Consider the following 21,434-nt stretch of genomic DNA (forward strand, 5'->3'; position numbering starts at 1 on the left):
AAAAATAGGGTGGGATGGGGGATGGAATGTTTTAGGTGTTCTTTTTCACTTTTATTTTTATTTCTTCTGGAATAAGGAAAACGTTCAAAAATTGATTCTGGTGATGAATGCACAACTATATGATGGCACTGCGAATAACTTACTGTACACTGTGGAAGATTGTAGGGTATGTGAATATACCTCAATAAAACTGTATCAAAAAAAAATAGAAAAAAAGAAACCAGGTACAAGATGCCGAATGGACTACCAAACCTGTCACTTATATCCCACGTAGCTTCTTGCAAAAGGTCAAATTGCTATATTTTACCAGTGCTCACTTTTGCTCTGCTTTTAAAATTAACTTTTAAAACTTGTTCAATTTTAAGATAAATATCAGCATAGAATCACTCACATATGTTTGTTTTCAGGGGCTTCACAAAATGATTCTCTGACTTAACATTAGTCATATACTCAGATGCTTTTATCACCATGGTGAAAGAAAAGGGGGAGGGAGGTTCAAGAAGGTGGAACCCATGAAAGAGTAAAGAATCCTTTGAATACAGAAAATCAGCAACAGACAGCCAATATGAACTATAGAAAACAATTTACCAATGTCATAACAAAGGGGTACAACAAAGTTTTTTCTAAAATACCCAACTCATTTTTATAATGAATAAAACTGATATTTACAAATTATTTATGTACTTTCATGTGAGGTTTGTTTTGTCATTAACACAAATGCTTTTCTGTATTAGTTTTTTCCCTACTCTTGCTTCAAACTACCAAAAATCCCTAAAAAGTCACAAATATCCCTAGGGCCACTGGTATACCACATGTCATAATCCATCAAAATGCATTTTCACCTATGTAATAAATAAACCTATTATGAGGTTAATTTCTCTTTATTTGTATAAAATAATCCTATTAAACCTATGAAAATTAATTATCATTATTGATTTTACTATGGCTCAAACCCTTAGAGAAATATCTTTCTGATTACTATTAGTGTAAAGATAACTGAGTAAAGTTATATTCATATTTAAACTACTGAATACCCATAAACAAAGTAGTATTTATTAAAACAGAAGACACACTTAATTTATACTAAATCCCACTCAGATTTATACAAGTTTTTCATCCTTAATTTTTAAATATACACATCATTATTTTTGCAAACATTATCAGTCAGGTATATACAAAATTGAAATATGACATCCAAGCCAGATTGTGATTTTAAACTAAGAAAACTCTAAACAGCTAGTAGTGGACAATGTGTATAATAGCCCTATAATACCGAGCGATATTTACAAGCAAACATGATCCACACAGCACATGCAGATTCGGGGTAAGTAAACACTCGGACACGAACTGCCAGTCGCACTTGGTCTCCACGGCAACAGATTATTTCTTCACAGAAAGGAGATCTATATAAGAAATGAAAATTATTCAATGAGGAAGTGAACACAGACTTTACTTTCTTATTTCCAAGTAAATTGGTATTTAAAATAAATATTTAAAATCCTGTCTCTGCTACCAGCAGCTCTGTAATTTTGGTCTAATTATTCAAATTATAGACTCTTTCCCCACGGTACATAAATTGAAAAAATTACACCAGACAAGATCAGAGATTTTCAGTTGAGACTACACCTAAATTCACCAGGGAATTTATTCCAAGACATATCTAACTAGGACTAAATTTCAGACCAAATGAATCAAAATCTGTGTGTCATGTATATTTTGTAAAAGTTCCCCATGTAATTCTGATGTCATTCCTAAACAACTACTAGACTAACTGATCACTAAGATTCCTAAGCTAGAAATAATTATGGTTCCATAAATTATACCTTACCGAAGACAGGTAGCAAATGCACGTCTCGCATTTCTGTATACAAAATGTATTGGGAACCCTTTAAACGTATGACCATCAGGCACAGCCCTCCTTATGGCATCTTGAAATTCTTCATTGCCTGCAGATATGCTTGTCGTACGCTCAAATTCATAAGAAGCCAAAGCTGGCGACAGAAGATAGGAAAGCTGGTCTTCCCAAACAGTAGTGAGGCCAAGATCCTACAGCAATCAAAAGAGGGAAGGAGAAGTGAAATATATTTAGACTTAAGAAACCAATTATAATAAAAATGTTGATTATTTTAATATATGCCAAGAAAAGATTCTGTAAACGTGTCATAATTTTTAAAATATTATATTGATTATTACAGGGATGCACATAAATAAAAATAAAATAAAAAAATAAAAGGAATATAGACATCAGGTTTTACTTCTTAGAGAAATAACCAAAAAAACATTTAATACGATGATGTTCAAGAAGGCCCAAAATCCCATTGTAGAGACATAAAGAAGCATTTACTAGAAAAGACCTTATACGGTGGTTCTAACATAGAAGACACAGAGTGCCACTGAATTCTGAGATCCCAATTTAATTTTTAACTGATCACAAGAGAACCCAAAGGTCCATGATTATCTATACTCTTCCTGTGGCAAAATTTTAATAGCATTCCACTTATATGAAATATCTAGTGTAAACAAATGCAGAGAGAAGATCAGAGGATTACCAGGGACTGAAAGGAGACAGAAAGGGAAGTTACTGCCTCATAGGGAAAGAGTTTCTGTTTTGGGTGATAAAAAAGCTTTAGTAATGTAAGGTGGCAATGGTAGCACAACACTGTAAAAGTAATTAACACCATTAAATTGTATACTTAAAAATGGTCAAAATGGCAAGTTTTATGTTAAATATATGTTACCATGATAAAACAAACCAACAAAAACTTGAATCTCACTCGCTGGTTTACAAGCACCATTAACTTAACCAGTGATCAACACTGGCATGCAGCACAGCTGTGCTTTCTTTGTGCACTATAATTCTTGTGCTGGTTTCACTTGTAAGCAGGGCCTAGGAAAAGAAAGCTGACAGGCAGTACGAGAGAGATGGAGGAAGGACAGCGACCCAGGTCTGCATTTCCAGCAGGATAATGGACAAGGCGCCCTGGTGAGCCCAACTGCAGAAAACCTACTGCAAATGCCAGATTAAAGATTTCTCCAAACCTATTTTTAAATGCTTTGATGAGTTGGCAAGTGAATAAACTAAGAGTAAATGAGTGGGACAAAGCTAGGAGTAACTGGGAACCCAGAGAACATATTTCATAAAACAGTTTGCCTTGATGGCCTCAAGGAATGTGGAAAACAGGGCTCAGCCAAGGTGGGGAGTCCTATAGGGAGGAAAACCCAAAGAGTGAATTAGAAATAAATCTTTTGCAGGAATTTTGAATTCTAGTTCTCTGTTGGCTGTGTATGCTGCAAGTAAATTTTCCTACTCCAAGGCTTATCTTTCACTCTCTTAAGGGTTCCTTTTGAAAAACAGTTCTTAACTTTAATGTAACAAAATACATTAATATTTTCATAAAAAGATTAGTGCTTTGGGGGTCTTCTTCAAAGCACTTTACAAAAGAAGAAACTGAAATGGCTAATAAACAAGAGGCTCAATCTCATTAGGAACCAGGGAAATGCAAATTAAAGCCAGAATGAGGATATCATTTTACATCTACCCAACTGGGTGTAATAGAAACACAAAACAAACAGAAGTAAACCTGGAAATAAACCAAAACTGCATGAAAAAAGTATAATCCAATTTGTTAAATGGGGGAATGATATGAATAAAGAGGAAATCCAAATAGTGGAATTCAGCAAATGGCTGACACCAAGATGTGAACAAATCCACCACATTTCATTTCAAGGAGGAAGTAATAAATTCTAGAAGTATTAGTAAATTTGAAAATTTTTCAGTCTCAGAACTTAACTCTAATGAATTTTTAAATTATAAGCTCTTAAGGGTAAGGACCATATTTTCTTTGTTCAGGGCTAGAACAGAGTTTGGCCCTATAGTACACACCAAAAAAATTTTTTGTTAAATACAGAAATAAATTTTAAATTGACAAAACTACACTCTTTCATTGTTCATTACCTTCCTGTGCTCTGACACTAGAAGCCTAAGTTGCATTTCCATTTCATTGCTTGTTCCTGAGGCGTCTATCATGGACTCACACAGAGGTGGGAAGGGAGGAAGTGATGTTGTAGCTCCTGGAGCACACACAGATTTAATTGCTTCTTCACTCATGGGTTTCCATTTGGATTCATCATTCAGATCAAATACACAGACTTCTACTGAGTCAGAGGGCTGACAATTTCCCAGGAACATCTGATGATTGAAAACACAACCAATTGTTCGATATGGGTACAACGGTTTGGGCTGTTCAGCAAGTGGAGGTTCATCAGGATTGATAGGTTTGTGGATGTACCTAAAAAAATTAAATGATAATTTCATATAATGAGAACTTAAAAAGTAAGAAGGCAGCATCTCACTGAGGAAAAAATTATTCTTACACTTAAGACCTTAACTATTTCCCAGTGCTAGAGTTTATATTTGATTTTCCTTATTATATTTCCACAATTTGATTACTCTATATTAATTTTATGGTACATCTTCTATGATATAGAAACCAACTTTAACCCTTTAACATTAGAATATACTTTATGCATATTGTTAAGAGAAAAAGTTAATCTCAGATAACCCAATTAAAATAATTCAGCTATACATTAGTAGGCACAACTGGCAAACAATTATCAATCAGGGAGAAAGACCATAACATGGGAAGAGGGCCCAGGGCCGTGGCTTTAGGAACTCCAACATTTAAAGACAAGACGAAGAAAAACTGAGAACAAAGACAGCCAGAGAGGAAGAATGAAAACTGAAGGGCCATGATATCAGGGAAGCAAGGGAAGAGACTGTTCCAGAAAGGAGCGAGTGCTCAACTCTTTCAAAATCAGATGACAGGCTAAAGAACTGAAAAAAAACATCTGGTGGATTTACCAACAGGGAACTGGTGACCATATCAAATTTTCAAAAGAAATCATGATTTACAACTAGACCAAAAAATATATGCCAATTATAAAAAACTAATTTTTATACAAAATACATAATATTTATAGAAAATAATTTATAAGGAAAACTAAATATTTATATTTACCAATATCATGCTAGCAAAGACTATTTTATTGGGTATAAAGACAAATAACTAAAATTCTTAGTATGAACCTTTGAGTATTGTCAATATGAACAAAGAACTTTTAATTTAAACCATTTACATCTTCATTTTAAAACTCTTTTAAACTTATTTCACTCGCCTGTGTCCTGTTAAACTCTCCCAGAAAGTGATGGTTCCATCCGTGCCACAAGTCATCACCCAGGCATGAGGTACTCCTTTGGCCTTTGTCCCCACACAGACAAAGGCCTCCAGTCCATAGCCAAGAAGCAGGCTGCACAAGAGATTCGCATGGTCTTCACAGTCACCCTAGGAGGTCAGTGAGATAGAACTAAGTATTGACTCCTCCTTTACTGTTTCCTCATTAAATACTTAAATATGAAATTACAGTTAAAAAAAGTATTAATAAATATTTTTTTACTTTTAATCATTAGTCCATTGTTAAGCTGAAACAATGTGGAACACAAAGAGAATATGCCAATTTTAAGAGTCTAAATTATCTTACAAAATTTGTGCCCACTAATCTGATAGTCATAAGGTGTACTCTTTAATAGGGGGCATTCAGATTCAAAAGTTTATAAATAACTCATGAAACACAGAAAAAAGAGCAGTAAGATTTCAATAGATGAATAGATAAAAAGGACAAGTCAAGAAATCGTACAGTGGGAAATACAAATAAAAGTAAAAATACTCAAAATTTAAATTAAAATGACTTACAGTATCTTTGCATCATAATTTTTAAAAAGTACATACATAGGAAAAATGCAAAGAAAACTAATAAAATGACAACAATGGCCATTATTAGGGTAGAATCATATGTAATTTTTTCCCCTCTAATTTCCATTTTCTCTTTGATATGGTTATATTGCTTATACAAACCTTTTAAAAATTATAAGACTACTAAAAACAATAGAAAATATCTGATAAATATGTTCTGTGAAAAAAGCATTATTAAAATATTAAATAGTATGCTGCACTTATATAAAAATATGTATATAAATAAAGGAAGAAAATAGGTAATATGCAAAAGCAAACTAACTGTTGAGTGTTAGAATGAGGGATATTTCTTTTCCAAAAGAGTTTGCATTAGTGGCACAACACTGCTTTTTTAAAACATTAAGTGTAATAAAACAGCATTTTATAATTTTTAAATTCATTGTTAAAAACATATTACCCAACCATTTAGACCTAGTAATTTTTGTTCTGAGATTCTGTCCTAAAAAATTAATTTATAATAAGAATTAAAATATGCTCAAACTCAATGCAAAAATTCATACACAATAGTATCAAAAAATTGAAAGCAAGCCTTACACGGTCAAATGAAACAATTTCTATAATTAAGGAAACAGTTAAGTCGATTTTCTATATCAACTCAGGAAAACCTATTCAGCCACCAAAAGATTGAAATCATAAAGATTGTAGGAACACATGGAAAAATGTTCATAGCATAATGCTAAATTATAAAGCAGGACAAAAAACATTATCTACATCATAATTATGAAAAAAATGATAATATATATGAAGATAAAGAAAAATATAAAAGAGCTAATACTGAGAAAACAATTATGGATGAAGTTTCCACTTGTGAAATTTTTTAATGTTGTAATGCCACAACAATGTGAAACAACATTTTAAATGTTTAAATATTTTGAAGCATCTACTTTAAAGTGTGTTATCTCTTCAAAGAAACCTAGGTAGACAAAAACAAAATAGTGAATAAAAGGAGTAATTATCAGCTTTACAAAAGACTTATTTACGTAATAATTTTAAATATGTGGCATTCTTACTATATTTGAAATTTAAAATCCATGCACACAACTTTTGAGGACCGTAACTCGGGAATAAATCAAAATAACTTTTTTGATAAGTAATGTTCAACTATCAATCTTTCCCACTGACAAATCAATCTCCCACCCATACGGTTTCTTCCACTGTGTAACCTGTACCTTGTGAATACCCACACTATTTATACAGCCTCAGACAGAACAAAATAGCTTCAAAACAATAATACACTAAGGAAACTTCTGTTTTTCTTTACTGTTTCAATGGAATTTGAATGCTAAAAATAGTCTTACTTGTTTATTATCATATCAATGTTTTTTAGAATGCAGATTAGGAAACATTCTATAATCTATAAAATTAATTTATTGAAATCAATTTATTAAAAACTTTAACATTCATAAATTTATACATATTCTTAAATATATACTTATATTTGGAGCTAAACAAAATACCCTGCAATTTCAAGATTATCTTTCCACATTCATTGTGTATTGTCATCTTCTCCTTTTAAAAATGTATTACCTATCATGGGATTGAGAAAGCCTTCTTGACCAAAAGGGGGAAGAGAAATGAAAGAAAATTAAGTTTCAGTGGCTGACAGATTTCAAATGGAGTCGAGAGGTCATTCTGGAGGTTATTCTTATACATTATAGAGATATCCCTTTTTAGGTTTGAAGTGCAATCCAGTAGCCTGGATTCTTGAAGACAATTGTATAACTAAATAGCTTATATGGTGTGAATGCATGATTGTGAAAACCTTGTGGCTCACACTCCATTTATCTAGTGTATGGACAGATGAGTAGAAAAATGGAGACAAAAAGTAAATCAATAATAAGGGAGGAGAGAAGGAGGGGATGTTTTTGGTGTTCTTTTTTACTTTTATTTTTATTCTTTATTATTTTTTTGGAGTAATGAAAATTTCAAAAATTGTGGCAATGATGATACTGTGAACAACTGTACACTTTGGATGATTATATGGTATGTGAATACATCTCAATAAAGTTGCATTTAAAAAATGTATTACATATTACTTAACGTCCATCAACTGATGAACGGATAAACACAATGTGGTATATACATACAACGGACTATTATTCAGCCATTAAAAATAGAATGAAGTCCTGACACGTGTGACAACATGGAGGAACCTTGAAGACATCATACTGAGTGAAATAAGCCAGACACAGAAGGACAAACATTGTATGATCTCACTTATACAAAAGAATTAGAATATGCAAATTCAAAAAGTCAGAAACTAGAATACAAGTTACCAGTGGCTGGAGTGGGGGCAGGGAGTAGGAATTGATGCTTTATTGGTAGGGAGTTTTTGTTTGGGGTGATGAGAAGTTCTGGTAAAGAATGGTGAAGATGGTAGCACAACACTATGAAATGTAAATAATATCACTGAATTGTATATTTGAAAGTGGTTAAAATGGGAAATTTTAGTTTGTATATGTTACCAGAATAAAAAGTTTAAAAACCCATAGAACTGCACAACACAAAGAGTGAACCCTAATGTAAACTATGGACATATCAGTAAAGGAGATAACATAATATTACATTAGGATATAATAGCATAATTATAATAATATTGCTTCATCAATTGTTACAAAGGTACCACTCTAATGCCAAATGTTAATGGGGAACACTGTGTGTGAGAGTGGGGGGGGGGGTTACAAGGGAACTCTGTACTTTCTGCATGACTTTTCTGTAAACCTACAACTGCTTTATTTAAAAAAAAAAAAAAAAAGAATTACCTAAGCAAATTTTAACAAATGAATAGGATTAGAAGACCATGGTTGTGATCCTGGAACTGTCTCCAACTCACTGCTAACTTTACCTTTGTATCTTGTTTTCCACATTTCTAAAATGACACTACAGGACTTGTATGTCCCTCACAGGGATAACAGTAAGTGAAATAAAAAACAAAATGAGAAAATAAAGGTAAGTGTTTTATTTATGTATTGACATTTAAATGTTATGAAAAAAATGAGAAAATAAAGGTAAGTGTTTTATTTATGTATTGACATTTAAATGTTATGAAAATGGAAAAAAGATTCTGACTTGTTCAAGTTAATAATATGTACATTTCTTCTAGGTTAATTCTTTTAAAACTGTACTATAAACTCAAGGGTAGCAATGATTTACTGCTATTTAATTCTATTATGCACAAATGATACCTTGTTTCTACAGAGAAAGGCCAGCAGAGTGCACCACTGTTCCTGTTTACCTCCTCCTCCAATAACGGGGGCTCTTTCATAACCAAGGACATTAACAAATCTTGCTGCTTGCCTTGGAGTATCCAGAAGTCGTCCAGCTCGAAGTGGTTTAACATAGGAACAGACAGGTCTATTTACCCCATTTTCATCCTGGAAGAGGAGGGGGGAAACATCATTTGTAATGACAGATTAATCGTCTCCCATGTTAGCACCTTTCCTTATGACACATTAATGTGGGATAAAATAATTCCCAATGCCGTTTACAGAGTGCTTGCCTCATATACAGCCCAAGGCTGCTGAGTGCTGTGCATACCCTTTCTATTTCAATCCTCCTGGCATCTCTAATATTTTCATTTCATAGATGCAGAAACTGAAGCTACAGCTTCAGGATTCAAACCCAGACCTGTAGGACTCCAAAGCTGCGAGAGCTCTTTCATATTATCAAACAGAATTTAATAATATATATTCAAAGAAAACAAATAACTTTTAGGATTGACTGACATATCAGCGATTTTGAGTGTTTCTATTAGGGACATCACACTCGGAGATCCATAGGAAACTGATTTGTTAACCAAGTCAATCAAAGGCAGAGTTTTGAAAACAGTTTTAGGAAAACATCTTATATTGTAAACACAAGATGTATCCCAGTGCTTTGCTGAAAAATTACTGTGCATACGGAGATGTCTGATGACTGCCTGCCAGTGTCTTTAGAGTTAATGCTATCAAAGCCCATATCCTCCTTCTCCGTGATTCCTGAGACAGCAAAGTAAAAGGACCACTTACTCTTCAGGACTCAGGGATAATTAACACTCTATTAAGGTTCCTTAGGAAATAAAACCTACCTGAGCCAACACAAGTACCACCAGAATGAATTATAGGAAACACTGATATCTTTTCACTCCACGAAAACATCCCTTCTCTGCCCTAATCCCATATTTTGACAAGAAAAAGCATTCACCTATCATTTACCCTCATTGAGAAAAATCGTGAGTTTGTATACGTTGCAGAACAAAACGACTACTAAAATTTCCACTCACACCATGATTCTCAACTCCACAAGGCACCCATTTTTTTTTTAAATTCAGTTTTTTTTAAATATATTCATATACCATACAATCATCCATGGTATACAATCAACTGTTCACAGTACGATCATATAGTTTAGGCATTCATCACCACAATCTATTTCTGAACATTTTCTTTACATCAGAAAGAATAAGAATAAAAAATAAAAGTAAAAAAAAGAACACCCAAACCATCCCCCCCATCCCACCCTATTTGTCATTTAGTTTTTATCCCCATTTTTCTACTCATCCATCCATACACTAAAGGGAGTGTGATCCACAAGGTTTTCACAATCACACTGTCACCCCTTGTAATCTACATTATTATATAATCATCTTCAGGAGTCTAGACTACTGGGTTGGAGTTTGGTAGTTTCAGGTACTTACTTCTAGCTATTCTAATACATTAAAACTTAAGAGGTGTTATCTATACAGTGCATAAGAATGTCCACCAGAGTGACCTCTCGACTCCATTTGAAATCTCTCAGCCACTGAAACTATTTTGTCTCATTTTGCATTCCCCTTTTGGTCAAGAAGATATTCTCAATCCTACTATGCCACATCCAGATTCATCCCCAGGAGTCATATCCTGGGTTGCCAGGGACATTTACACCCCTGGGAGTCGGGTCCCATGTAGCGGGGAGGGCAGTGAGTTCACCTGCCGAGGTGGCTCAGTTAGAGAGAGAGAGGGCCACATCTGAGCAACAAAGAGGTACTCATGGGGAGACTCTTAGGCACAATTATATGCAAGTTTAGCCTCTCCTTTGCAGTAACGAGCTTCATAAGGGCAAGTCCCACAATCGAGGGCTCGGCACATCAAACTGCCAGTCCCAATGTTTGTGACAACATCAACACCACTCCAGGTGAGGAAGTCCAACACTTCTGCACCTTCCCCCAGCTCCTTGGGGCGGGGGGGAAAGGGGGGGAGGCTGTAAATATATTTTTTATTCTCTGCCCAAATTACTTTTGGATGTGTCACTGTTTCACTCTAACCTATACTAACCTACCATATCTCACTTCCTATTCAAAGTTCCATGTAATTGTGGAAGGCACCCATCTTTAAAACAGAAAGTCATGATTCTCATTTTGGAGTGAAGTAGGGAATGATTTACAATTAACTAGGCATTACTAATTTTCTAGTGTAGTATGAGAACATTGAGTACTGAGATCATAATCTGAACGTTAAAAGGATATCCTCAATCCTTTTATTTATAACATTTTCTTAAAAATTATTGCTCTTTCAGTTCAATTTTCGTAACATTTTAGAATTTCTTGCACTAAAAATTCCAAAGCCATCATTAAATGAGCTATTATTGTGTTACAGCAAAACCAACTCAGGGGGATAAAAAGAAGAATGGATTTATTATGTATGATGACCCTGATAATTCTACAGATTTTTGGTTCAGATAAAGGTCATTAATTCAATCCTCATGTGGACAAGTTAGCCTTATTCTCACAACTCTTCTAATAGGTAAGAAAAGGACGAGTACATGAAAAGTGGATGAGTTTGCCCAAATCTATCATCAACAGTAGCATCTTAGAACACAAACATCATCATGTATCTCATCACAGCAACCCAAAGTCCTGAATTTTTTCTAGGATAGTGCCATACGTGTTTTTTGTGTGTGTATGTGTGTGTTTTTGAGAGTGCTTTTGAATAGTCACTTTTTTTATCACCCTAATCTAGTCTTGAACATTTTCCTTACACCAGAAAGAATCAGAATAAGAATAAAAAAGAAAAAGAAAAAGAACACTCAAATCATCCCCCCATTCCACCCTATTTTTCATTTAGTTTTTGTCCCCATTCTTCTACTCATCTGTCCATACACTGGATAAAGGGAGTGCAATCCACAAGGTTTTCACAATTACACTGTCACCCCTTGTAAGCTACATTGTTACACAGTCATCTTCAAGAGTCAAGGCTACTGGGTTGGAGTTTGGTAGTTTCAAGTATTTACTTCTAGCTATTCCAATACATTGAAACCTAAAAAATGTTTATCTATATAGTGCATAAGAATGCTCACCAGAGTGACTTCTTGACTCCATTTGAAATCTCTCAGCCACTGAAGCTTTATTTCGTTTCATTTCACATCCCCCTTTTGGTTAAGAAGATGTTCTCAATCCCACGATGCCATGTCCAGATTCATCCCCAGGAATCATATATTTTTAATACTATCTAAATATATCCCCATAAGCTAACTGAAAATTTCAATATTTCAGTCTCTAAATCTGTACTGCCCAGTAAGGAAACCAAGAACCTCATATGGCCATTTAAATTTTAATTAAGTAAAATTAAATATGGTTTCGTAAAAATTAAATAAAACACAAAATCAGTTCCTCAGTCACACTAGCCACATTTAACATGCTTGAGGGCCACAAGTGCTTGGGGCAGCTGGAAGGGACCATGCAGGTACAGAGCACCCTATTGCTGCGGAGAGCTCCATTGCAAAGCGCTGCTCTAGGGCATCTCCTCTAGGGCCTGGGGGCACTGGACATTCTTTTCCAGTCTGTGTGTAACAATTTTTTGGTTTAAAACTATAGTTTTTATAATTAGACTGCCTTAACTAACAATTTTATATCTAGTCAAATAGAGGAAGAAACAGTGAGAAACATTTTATATACTATGTTTACACAGAGAGAGGTGGCACAGCCAAACCAGAGAGGCAGCAGTCAAAACTGCAACTTAATACACACTCTACCATCGTCTTAGAAGACTCTTCACTTCTCCAGTCTTCATAGCATTTACAAAAAGTAAATGCCTGCTCACGGGACAATCTCATATGGTTATTAGGAGACTAAACACCTTATGCTACGATGACTTCTAAGAGGTAGGACTTCCTTGATTCCCTTAGCTGCACATCCCAGCCTCTTCCTCCTCCTCTTTCATCTGCCATTCCTCAGACCCACTATCTCCCCCTCCTGAGTCCTCACTGGTGCCAGAGTCCACATGGCAACGAATAACCACCTCACACCAGGCAGACAGCAGGGGCCAGTTACATTCTACTTGTCTGTCCTTGCCCTTGTCCTAACATAGCTGCTGCTACCTTGCCTGCCTGTTAGTCAAAACACACAATGCTGCCGGAAAACCAGAAGCTGTTTCCTTCATTTCCATGACCAGCAAACTGGGGTAACCACTTTTATCCTGTCCCCAAGTCTCAGGAGAAGAGGGTAATGCTCAAGGAATACAAAAGGATCTAAGAAATAAGTCAAAATACTACTATAGTATACTCATATAAAAACATCTACATGAGGCTGAACATATATAAAATATTATAATAATTCCTCAGAATTTACAAAAAAAAAAATATGGATTTGACCATATATTTTGTGTTAGTTTGCTAATGCAAAAAAAAAGAGGCTTGGGATACAGTAAAAATAGAGGCAGAAACATATAGCTGAAATACTGCACCGGTCACTGGCTTGGTTATATAGAATTACTACATGTAATACTGTTTATCTTAAAGAAAAAAAAACAAAACCTTAACAAAACATATATGTGCCCGGAGTCCCAGTTCTACATAAGAGCTAAATTTACATAAAAAATGCAAAATGTCCAAATGGTTAAGGAGATGCCCCAAGTTTAAACAAAATGCATTTTCATCTGCTTTAAATCAAATATATCCATAAAAGTTTTAAAAACACAAAATTTAATGAAATCGAAAAGTAAAATAGATTGTTTTATGCCACTCATTTACGAAGTGAAAAGAGTCTTACAAAATTAGCATTCTATTTTACAAATAGTTTCATTTGTCTGAAATAAATACCTTTTATACATTCAAGTTAAGTAAAATTTACATATACAACAGTAAATCTAAAGTACAGGTATGACACTTTTAGAATACAATTTACAAACCTGTGCAAAAATCTTAACCAGCCGTGAGTTGTGTGAGGGTCGAATTTGCAAATATTCTCTCCACCACTGTTTAGCATATACGAGAAACAATCGCTCTCTCTCTGCAGTTTTCTGACGTTCCAAAGCAAGCTTAAAATTTGAAAAAATAATATTTTTTCAATTCCTATTCATTTTCCTTAATTAATTACTAGCAAATCTAAATACTTCGCTCCATCTCTGCCACCACAATCTGGACTAGACAAGAGATGCTTCCCTCTCGTACAATCCATTCTCCATATGACAGTCAGAGTGGTCTCTCTTTTCCCCAAGGGAGGTTTTTAAATAATAAATCATATTCTGTCATTCCTTTGACTAAAATACTTCAACGGTTTCCCATCACTCTGCAAAATTCCTCCGGGGCCTTTAAGATCCAGCACTGCCCACCCCAACCCCTTCGCTCCCTGCTCGCCCACCAGTTTCCTCTCATAGGACTCCTTCTGGGTCTAGCTGTTCCCACTGTACGTCTGGAATGTTTGGCCCCAATCTTTGCACGGGTTCTCCTTGTCATTCTGACCTTCCCTAATCCCCCTATCTAAAATAGCCTCTCAGTAATCACTCTATCACATCTCCCTGTACTAATTCCCCACACAACAGAAATGAGAGTACAGAGCAGAAATAGCATGACAAAGCAAGCCCCCCCAATAAACGTCTATTAAAATCCCACCCTTCTGATGCTACTCCTATTCCTTTCTTCCCTTCAGCTTCGTAATTATTATGTTGTAACTTATCTTGTTTCAGTGAATATTCCTTGTATTTCCCAGACTAGACTAGACTCCTCTAGAAAAACAATCTTGTGTTTATTTTCTTTTTCATTCCTTTTGTTAACCTTTGAGGTACTGATCAAAAAACTAATTAATAAATAATTTTCTAAAAAAGAGAGTACTTTCTAGGGTAGAAAGATAAATATACAACTCCAAAAATAAATATACAGAGGAGAGAAATTCCAATTATTTACCTGTGTGTTTACCACTTCTTGAGATAATGTTTGATTGAGTGGTGGGTACATCTCAAGTTTTATACTTAAAATTCCCACAGAAACTTTTGATTCTGTGCCTATAAATACAAATAAAAATTTAGAACTTCAGAGCTTTCAATACTAGGTATATTTACTCAGACAAAGTCTAACCAAAAAATTTAGGAATTTGGTACTTTACCACTTACATGGAATAAAGATAATATTCAACATCACCTTTAATATTCATCTTAAAAATAAGCCAAATCAAAGTAGAGATTTTACTTCTTACAAATATTTTCATCAAACTATAAGAAGAGTATCTATTTTCTTTAGCTTGCAATCAGGTTTTAAGGAACTTTCAGGCCCTAAGGATTTGGGATTCTTAATTTTTGGATTCATAACATGTATGCCAACCAGACTTACATTAAAACACACTCAAAGAAATATGAACCCCTCATTCTTACTCCATGAAAACAAAAAAGAAAGCTTCTATAATCTTTACTTAATTTGTCACATATAGTAAATTCCCATATACCTCATTCCTATATGAGCACAAATTTTCACGTTTGGATTTTAAAAATTAGAAAACAAATGTATTTCCCACCAGAACTATTTATTGAATCAGAATGTGCTTGCTTCTGGACATTATTATGATTATCATTTAAGCCCTATACTTGATAAGGGTCTGACTTATCAAAATCTAAATTAGTAAAACTATACACCCCACTGGCCAGGTTTAACTCTGTGGCTAGGTTTCAATACCCCACTTGTGACAGGTTGAAAAAACACCATCTACTCCACATTCTGCAAGAACCACTGGCACTGAGTGGGATATACTGTATTCCCAGGTGTGCTGGAGTAGAAGAGGCTCTTTTTTTTTTTAAATAGTTGACAAGAATATCTATAGCCTTATAAATAATATATAATGCAAAGAAAACCTGGAAAAAAAAAAAAAAAAACCTCCACGTCTGTATTTATTTCCCAGAAAAGTTTTAAGAGAAGAACAGATTGACAGTGAAGTGCTACACTCATACTATTCTTCAAGACATTTCCTAAGACTAGGATACCAGAGTTCAATTCTAATTCTCCTAATGAAATTTTATCTTACATGTTTCCTTTTGGCTTATAAAGGCATGTAAAATGTACTTACAAATTATGGATATAAAACAGTAACGGTGACACAAATCATCATACCTACACCCATAAGTTCCACAGTAAGATTGGTCACTCCATTTTCTGAGCCCAAAACTGATCGCCATTCGAGAAAATAGGATGCTACTAAAGTAGTCTCACCAAATATGTCTGTTTTGATTAGCACCATATGAATTGGATCACTTATTGATAACATTGTTGTTGAGTCAGCCATTCTAGTTCCATCACCTAGCACATAAAGAAAATTATACATTACATATTCAGTTAGGCCAACATAAAAATACTTTTATTGAAAAGTATACTAAATAATAAACTTTATAAAACCAAATAATATAATTTAGTAATGCTTCAGAAAGCATGCAACTAGGAATAAAACTACAGTCCTACTTCTATCACTAACTTTTGAGAGGACTGGTGGAATTGTGACAAATTATCTAGTCACTTACTGCACAGCAGTGCTTTCTGATCTGTAAGAGATACGTCTGTTCTTAAAAAATAGTTAAAGTATACGCCACTACAATAAAAAGGCTTCAAATATATCAACATTAATTCCCAAACTACCTTTATTTCTAAAACATCCAGAAATAAACACTGCATTATCCACACAAAACTGGAAAATCCAGAAACATGGATATAGCAATTTGTACCATTAACTGCCTTATTAGATTAAGGTTTATCTCTGGGAGAAAAAAAAAATTTTGTAGTGTATTAGCCACCTTAATAATCTAAAAATTCTGAAAGTGTAATTCTACCACTTTGTTACGTCTACAAATGTATTACAAAGATGTCTATACTGGCAATTAAACTATATAAATACTTTTACAGAAAGATATATGGTATAACATTGACTAGAATTAAGTACTATAATTTTACAACTATAAAAATAAGATAGTTATAGATTCAGATCTAAACTCCTAATTTTAAAAGTTAAATATCAAAAATATAGCCATCTTTCATAAATGAGATGAGATGGAATAATCTATCTTGGGCTTCACTGTATCCCCAGTACCCACCTAGCATAGTACCATGAACATAACAGGCATATAAATGTTTATTCTGAAAGAAACAACAATTAAAACAGTAAAAAAAATAATCTCTGGAGAAAGTAAATTAGCAAACAGATAAAAGCAAGAAGATGGTCAGAAGAAATTTAAATAGAAAAGCTCAGTGAGGGAAAAAGTAAAACAAAAGACTAGAGAGAAGCATCCATTATAAATCCCTCCTTTTAGCAAAAGTTATTACAGTTGTTCTATAATAAAACCTAACCAGGATTTACTCAGTTAAGCAACAGTTTACCATTTCCTTACCTAAGCTTTCTCTGTGTACTTCAAGTAAAAAGCCATCACGAAAATCTGGTTCACAGGCACATGGAACAGGTTTAGAACGAAACCGTTGGTTTCGAAAATGCAAACATAAAGTAAAGGTCGAACAAACTTGTCCAGGTAAAGGTTCAGGTTCTTGCAGATGTTCCAAGAAAGCTTTTCCACCCAAAACCTGAAGGTAAAGATACCTCCGTGTTGGATCAATATTAGCTGTAAAGTGTAGCAATATATATGAGGAAACTGCCACAATAACTTGAGGAATGTGATTAAGACAATAGGAAATAACTTGACAGGAATAAAACCAAAGCAAAAACAGAGAAAGAGTAACAATTTACTGTATACCAGGATCATTTGCACACTGGGAAGAAGAGATACATAATGACATTCTTCTGGCCACTTTCCCCCAGCTACTGAAGGCATCAGAGACTAAGCTTAGTATACCTTTTCTTTTTAGCTGCTATCCAACATTTCTTCACCTCCACAAACCAACTTAGACAATTATCAAAAACAAGCAAGTATACTTGTCATAATTATATTACCATTAAAAAAAAAAAGGCTACATAAAAGATATTATCAAAAAACAAAAAAAATATCTATTCTTGTTTTGCTTCTACTGTGTTGTACATTAAATCCCAATATACTTCATGCAAAACTGAATCTAAGTTTTTAGCTGATTACTACAAAAATTTAAGTATTTTATTTTGGACAGATCGAACTAAAATGTTTACCATCCAATACCAAACACTAAATCGCATCATATCTATTACTATCTACAACTAAATTAATGTTTTTAAAAAATAAACATACTTTTTTTTAACAAAGTTGATTGTCGATCAGTAAAACAAGCAGGCTGTTTTGGAGAGGAAGGGAGTTCTTGATCAACATTGTCCTAGAAAGGTAGAAAAAAATCAAAACAAATTAGAAAACAAAACTTATGGTTAAAGAACAAAATGCCAAAGATAGGACAATGCACTGAACCAAAAATAGATAGGATAAGGTCCCCACCAAAACTCCCTTATTTTCCTAACATAATTGCAATAATGAAATCTTAAAAGCCTCCATAAAAGATGATTCAACTGGTCACTCCTAATACTAAGTAATTAAAATTGTCTTCAAACAGTGCCATCCACAGAAGTGCTAAAAGCAAACCCTTAATACTGCAAAGTTAAACTCTCTCTAAACCTCATATAGCATTTAGTTTGTGTTCTATCAAGAACTAATTTTAGTAAGGAAGTGGCAGTCACACAGCAAAAGCTGTTACTAGGTCAATTTTTATAACAAGTAGGTTTATAAACCACAAAAACCAAAAAAGGATACTTTATTAAAATACTTATTCCCTGATGTATTATCATGTCCATTTCAATTTTTTGTTATATTACCCAGGTATTGAGGTCACAGTTTCTAATTATTGCCTCATTTTCAAAAGAAGGCCTACTTATTAATTGTGCACTGAGAGGCTAACATGCCACTAAACCGACCTATTTGTACGAAAAGATTTGAGAGTCCTCAAGCAATTATTTTCTTAAAGAAATTTATAATTTGTTAGTCATAGAAAATATAGTCTCCGAAACGTCTATTTATTTAAAAAATAAGTTTGTCAATCAAAAAAAATACAAAACAAGTTTAATGAAAAAGAACTTTGCCATAGTGAACCAATTTGACTAAAATATGTATATTTAAAGTTTCAGACCCTAGTGAATAACCAGAGCAAATTCTGCTACTGTGGAAAGAGGAATAGGGTATGTAACTCCAATTTCTTTGATGTATAATGCTATTTGCTCTGCTCAAGGATTGTACTAGCTTATAGTTGAAACAAGGATATCACTAGACAAAACAGCCTAATTTTAAAGTGGTTCTACTAAAAGGAGGGGTCCCAAATATGGACCCTAAAAAGTGGAAAGCATAAGAATTTACTTACACTCTCAATTTTTTTTTCCCTAAATGATTACTCACAGTAACAAAAGTAAGTTCTTTCATTACATCATCAATGATTCCTCGACGTCTAAGGGCTTTGATCAAATCCTCTGTTGATAACTGTTGTTGATCAGGTGCTAATTCTTCACGTATGGTCTCAGCAAGGATTTCTCTTATTCTGCCGTGGACATCCATCTATGTAGAAAATTTGCATTACATTTGTTTTACTCCTAATAAGCACAGGTATGAAAGCAGCCACATAGTAGCACTTAGTTTCTTTTTAAAATGCTAACTTAAAGTAATAAAGAAAAAAATAAGGGGAGGGGAAGATCAAGAGACTACATCTAGGGAGCCTGACTTTTAGGCTTCACAAGGTAACAGTAAATGTAAAATTGTGGTTACAATCTTATTATAAATTGTAACCACAATTCAATGACAATACAAGTAGACTTTTTAAAAGGAAAAAACAAAGTATAATTTTTTAAAAGATGAAAATTCCAGTACAAATTCTAGAAATAAACTCTATTGGCTATCTATTGTCTTTGTTATCATCTCCCCACAAATGATACTCAATTACAATGTATATTTTGTGAGAGAGTACAGTATAGTGAAAAGAACAGAGGCCTGGAGAGGGCAGATTAAAGTTTGAATTACAGCTTTCAGTTTAGTAGATGTGTAACCTTGAGTTAACTTATTTTCCCTTTTCGAATCTGTTCCCTCCTACATAAAATGGGAAAAAGACTACCTTCTCTTAAGATTGTTACGAGGATTAAATAAAAGATGCTAAACACCTAGCATAAAGCCTGGCATACAAGTGCACAATAAATGGTAGCTTTTATTAAATAAAATTATTTCAATCTCCAGTTTTCTTACTTCATCTTTTTGCTTTCAGTTGAGCACCTCAAAGACTCAATGTCTTTCTTGGGCCCCAAAGTATCCAGAACACTGTCTTTACAGTCACTTTAGTAATTTCTCTTTCCTGATTTCTTTGAGAATTGCTGCTTTAAGCTACTGGCTCAACTTCAATGACATGCCTATTTTCACCTTTAAAGTAATTCCGTCTTCTGATTTCTGAATATAAAACACCTGGTTCAAACACATCTTCCTCTCTCCGGCTATCAGAAATCACTCAAAAAAACATCATTTGCACAGCCGTCCTATAATACCAAAATCGCCCTAGCACTTCTTCGGCCGGTTTCATCCTCTGACCTGCTTTGGAGTACTGGCCCGGCCTCGGCTTGGTCTGCCCTGCCCCCGGCCCCGGCCCCCGCCCCGCCCCGACCCTGCCCCAGCCTCAGCCTCCGCCCCAGCCCCCACACCGGCCTTGACCCCTAGCCCTGCCCCGACTTCGGCCCGGGTCCGTAGCCCTGCCCTGCTCCTGCCCCGGCCCCCAGCACCCATCCAGACCTAGTCCTGCACCGACCCGCCCCCGCCCCTGCCCTGCCCTGTCCCAGCCCCAACCCTCGCCCCGACCCCGGTCCTGCCCTACCCCGACCTCGGCCCTGGCCCCTAGCTCTGCCCTGACTCTGACTTTGCCCCAGCATCCAACCAGATTTAGTCCTGCCCCGACCCTGCCCAGTCCAGACCTGCCCCTGCCCCCAGCACCGATCCAGACCTAGTCCTGCGCGGACCCTGAAACGACCTGCCCTGTCCCAGCCCCACCCTCGCCCCGACTGCGGCCCGGGACCTCGGCCCCCGCCCATGCCCTGCCCTGCCCCAGCCGCGGTCCAGCCCGGGTTCTGACCTGGCCCTGCCCCTGCTCTCGCTTCCGCCCTGCCCTTGCCCCTGCCCCGGCCTCGGCCTCGGCCCGGCCCCGACCCCTATCCCTGCCCGGCCCGGCCCTGCCCCGACCCTGCCCCAGCCCGCGGCATCTTCACCTTGTTCAGCTGCTGGTGGATGAGCTGCTTCAGCTCGGTGGCCTTCTCCGGAGGCAGCGACATGCTGATGGGACACAGGCTTCACACACCCGGCAGCCGCCCCCTGCAGAACCGGCTGAGAACGGCCTCCCAACCGCCTACCCACCCCGGAGGCGCCAGGAGGGCTGCCCGCGCCACGCCTGACGGGACCCGCGCAACCCCGCCCCGGGCCCGCCCCTGCCTGC

The 21,434-nt window shown here is 35.7% G+C and overlaps 1 protein-coding gene across 2 annotated transcripts; it reads right to left on the reverse strand.

Moving 5' to 3' along the window:
* Positions 1–5: 5 nt before the first annotated feature.
* On the reverse strand, positions 6–21,351 carry CEP76 (centrosomal protein 76). Of its 2 annotated transcripts, none has more exons than XM_037806317.1 (12): positions 21,211–21,351; positions 19,400–19,528; positions 18,227–18,308; positions 17,405–17,629; positions 16,140–16,325; positions 14,946–15,043; positions 13,952–14,080; positions 8,996–9,184; positions 5,176–5,342; positions 3,956–4,289; positions 1,829–2,046; positions 6–1,403 (listed from the first exon to the last, which is right to left on the reverse strand). In XM_037806317.1, exons 1-12 carry the CDS (start codon positions 21,271–21,273, stop codon positions 1,265–1,267), a joined length of 1,959 nt encoding a protein of 652 aa, XP_037662245.1. In that variant the 5' UTR covers positions 21,274–21,351; the 3' UTR covers positions 6–1,264. The 2 variants fall into 2 exon arrangements, with proteins under 2 accessions (XP_037662245.1, XP_037662244.1); XM_037806316.1 differs by having other exon boundaries at positions 19,373–19,528.
* Between the last annotated feature and the right edge of the window lie 83 nt (positions 21,352–21,434).

Source organism: Choloepus didactylus, chromosome 16 (assembly GCF_015220235.1).
Source record: "Choloepus didactylus isolate mChoDid1 chromosome 16, mChoDid1.pri, whole genome shotgun sequence".
NCBI classification, from domain to species: Eukaryota; Metazoa; Chordata; class Mammalia; order Pilosa; family Megalonychidae; genus Choloepus; species Choloepus didactylus.

Bases quoted from the DNA above. Each gene is read 5' to 3' on its own strand.
- CEP76 (XM_037806316.1), bottom strand. From the start codon at position 21,273: ATGTCGCTGCCTCCGGAGAAGGCCACCGAGCTGAAGCAGCTCATCCAC. The intron at 19,529-21,210 runs GTGAAGATGCCG...TTTTCTACATAG, and splicing joins TCCACCAGCAGCTGAACAAG to ATGGATGTCCACGGCAGAAT. The intron at 16,326-17,404 runs GTAAGGAAATGG...TTTATGTGCTAG, and splicing joins AGTACACAGAGAAAGCTTAG to GTGATGGAACTAGAATGGCT.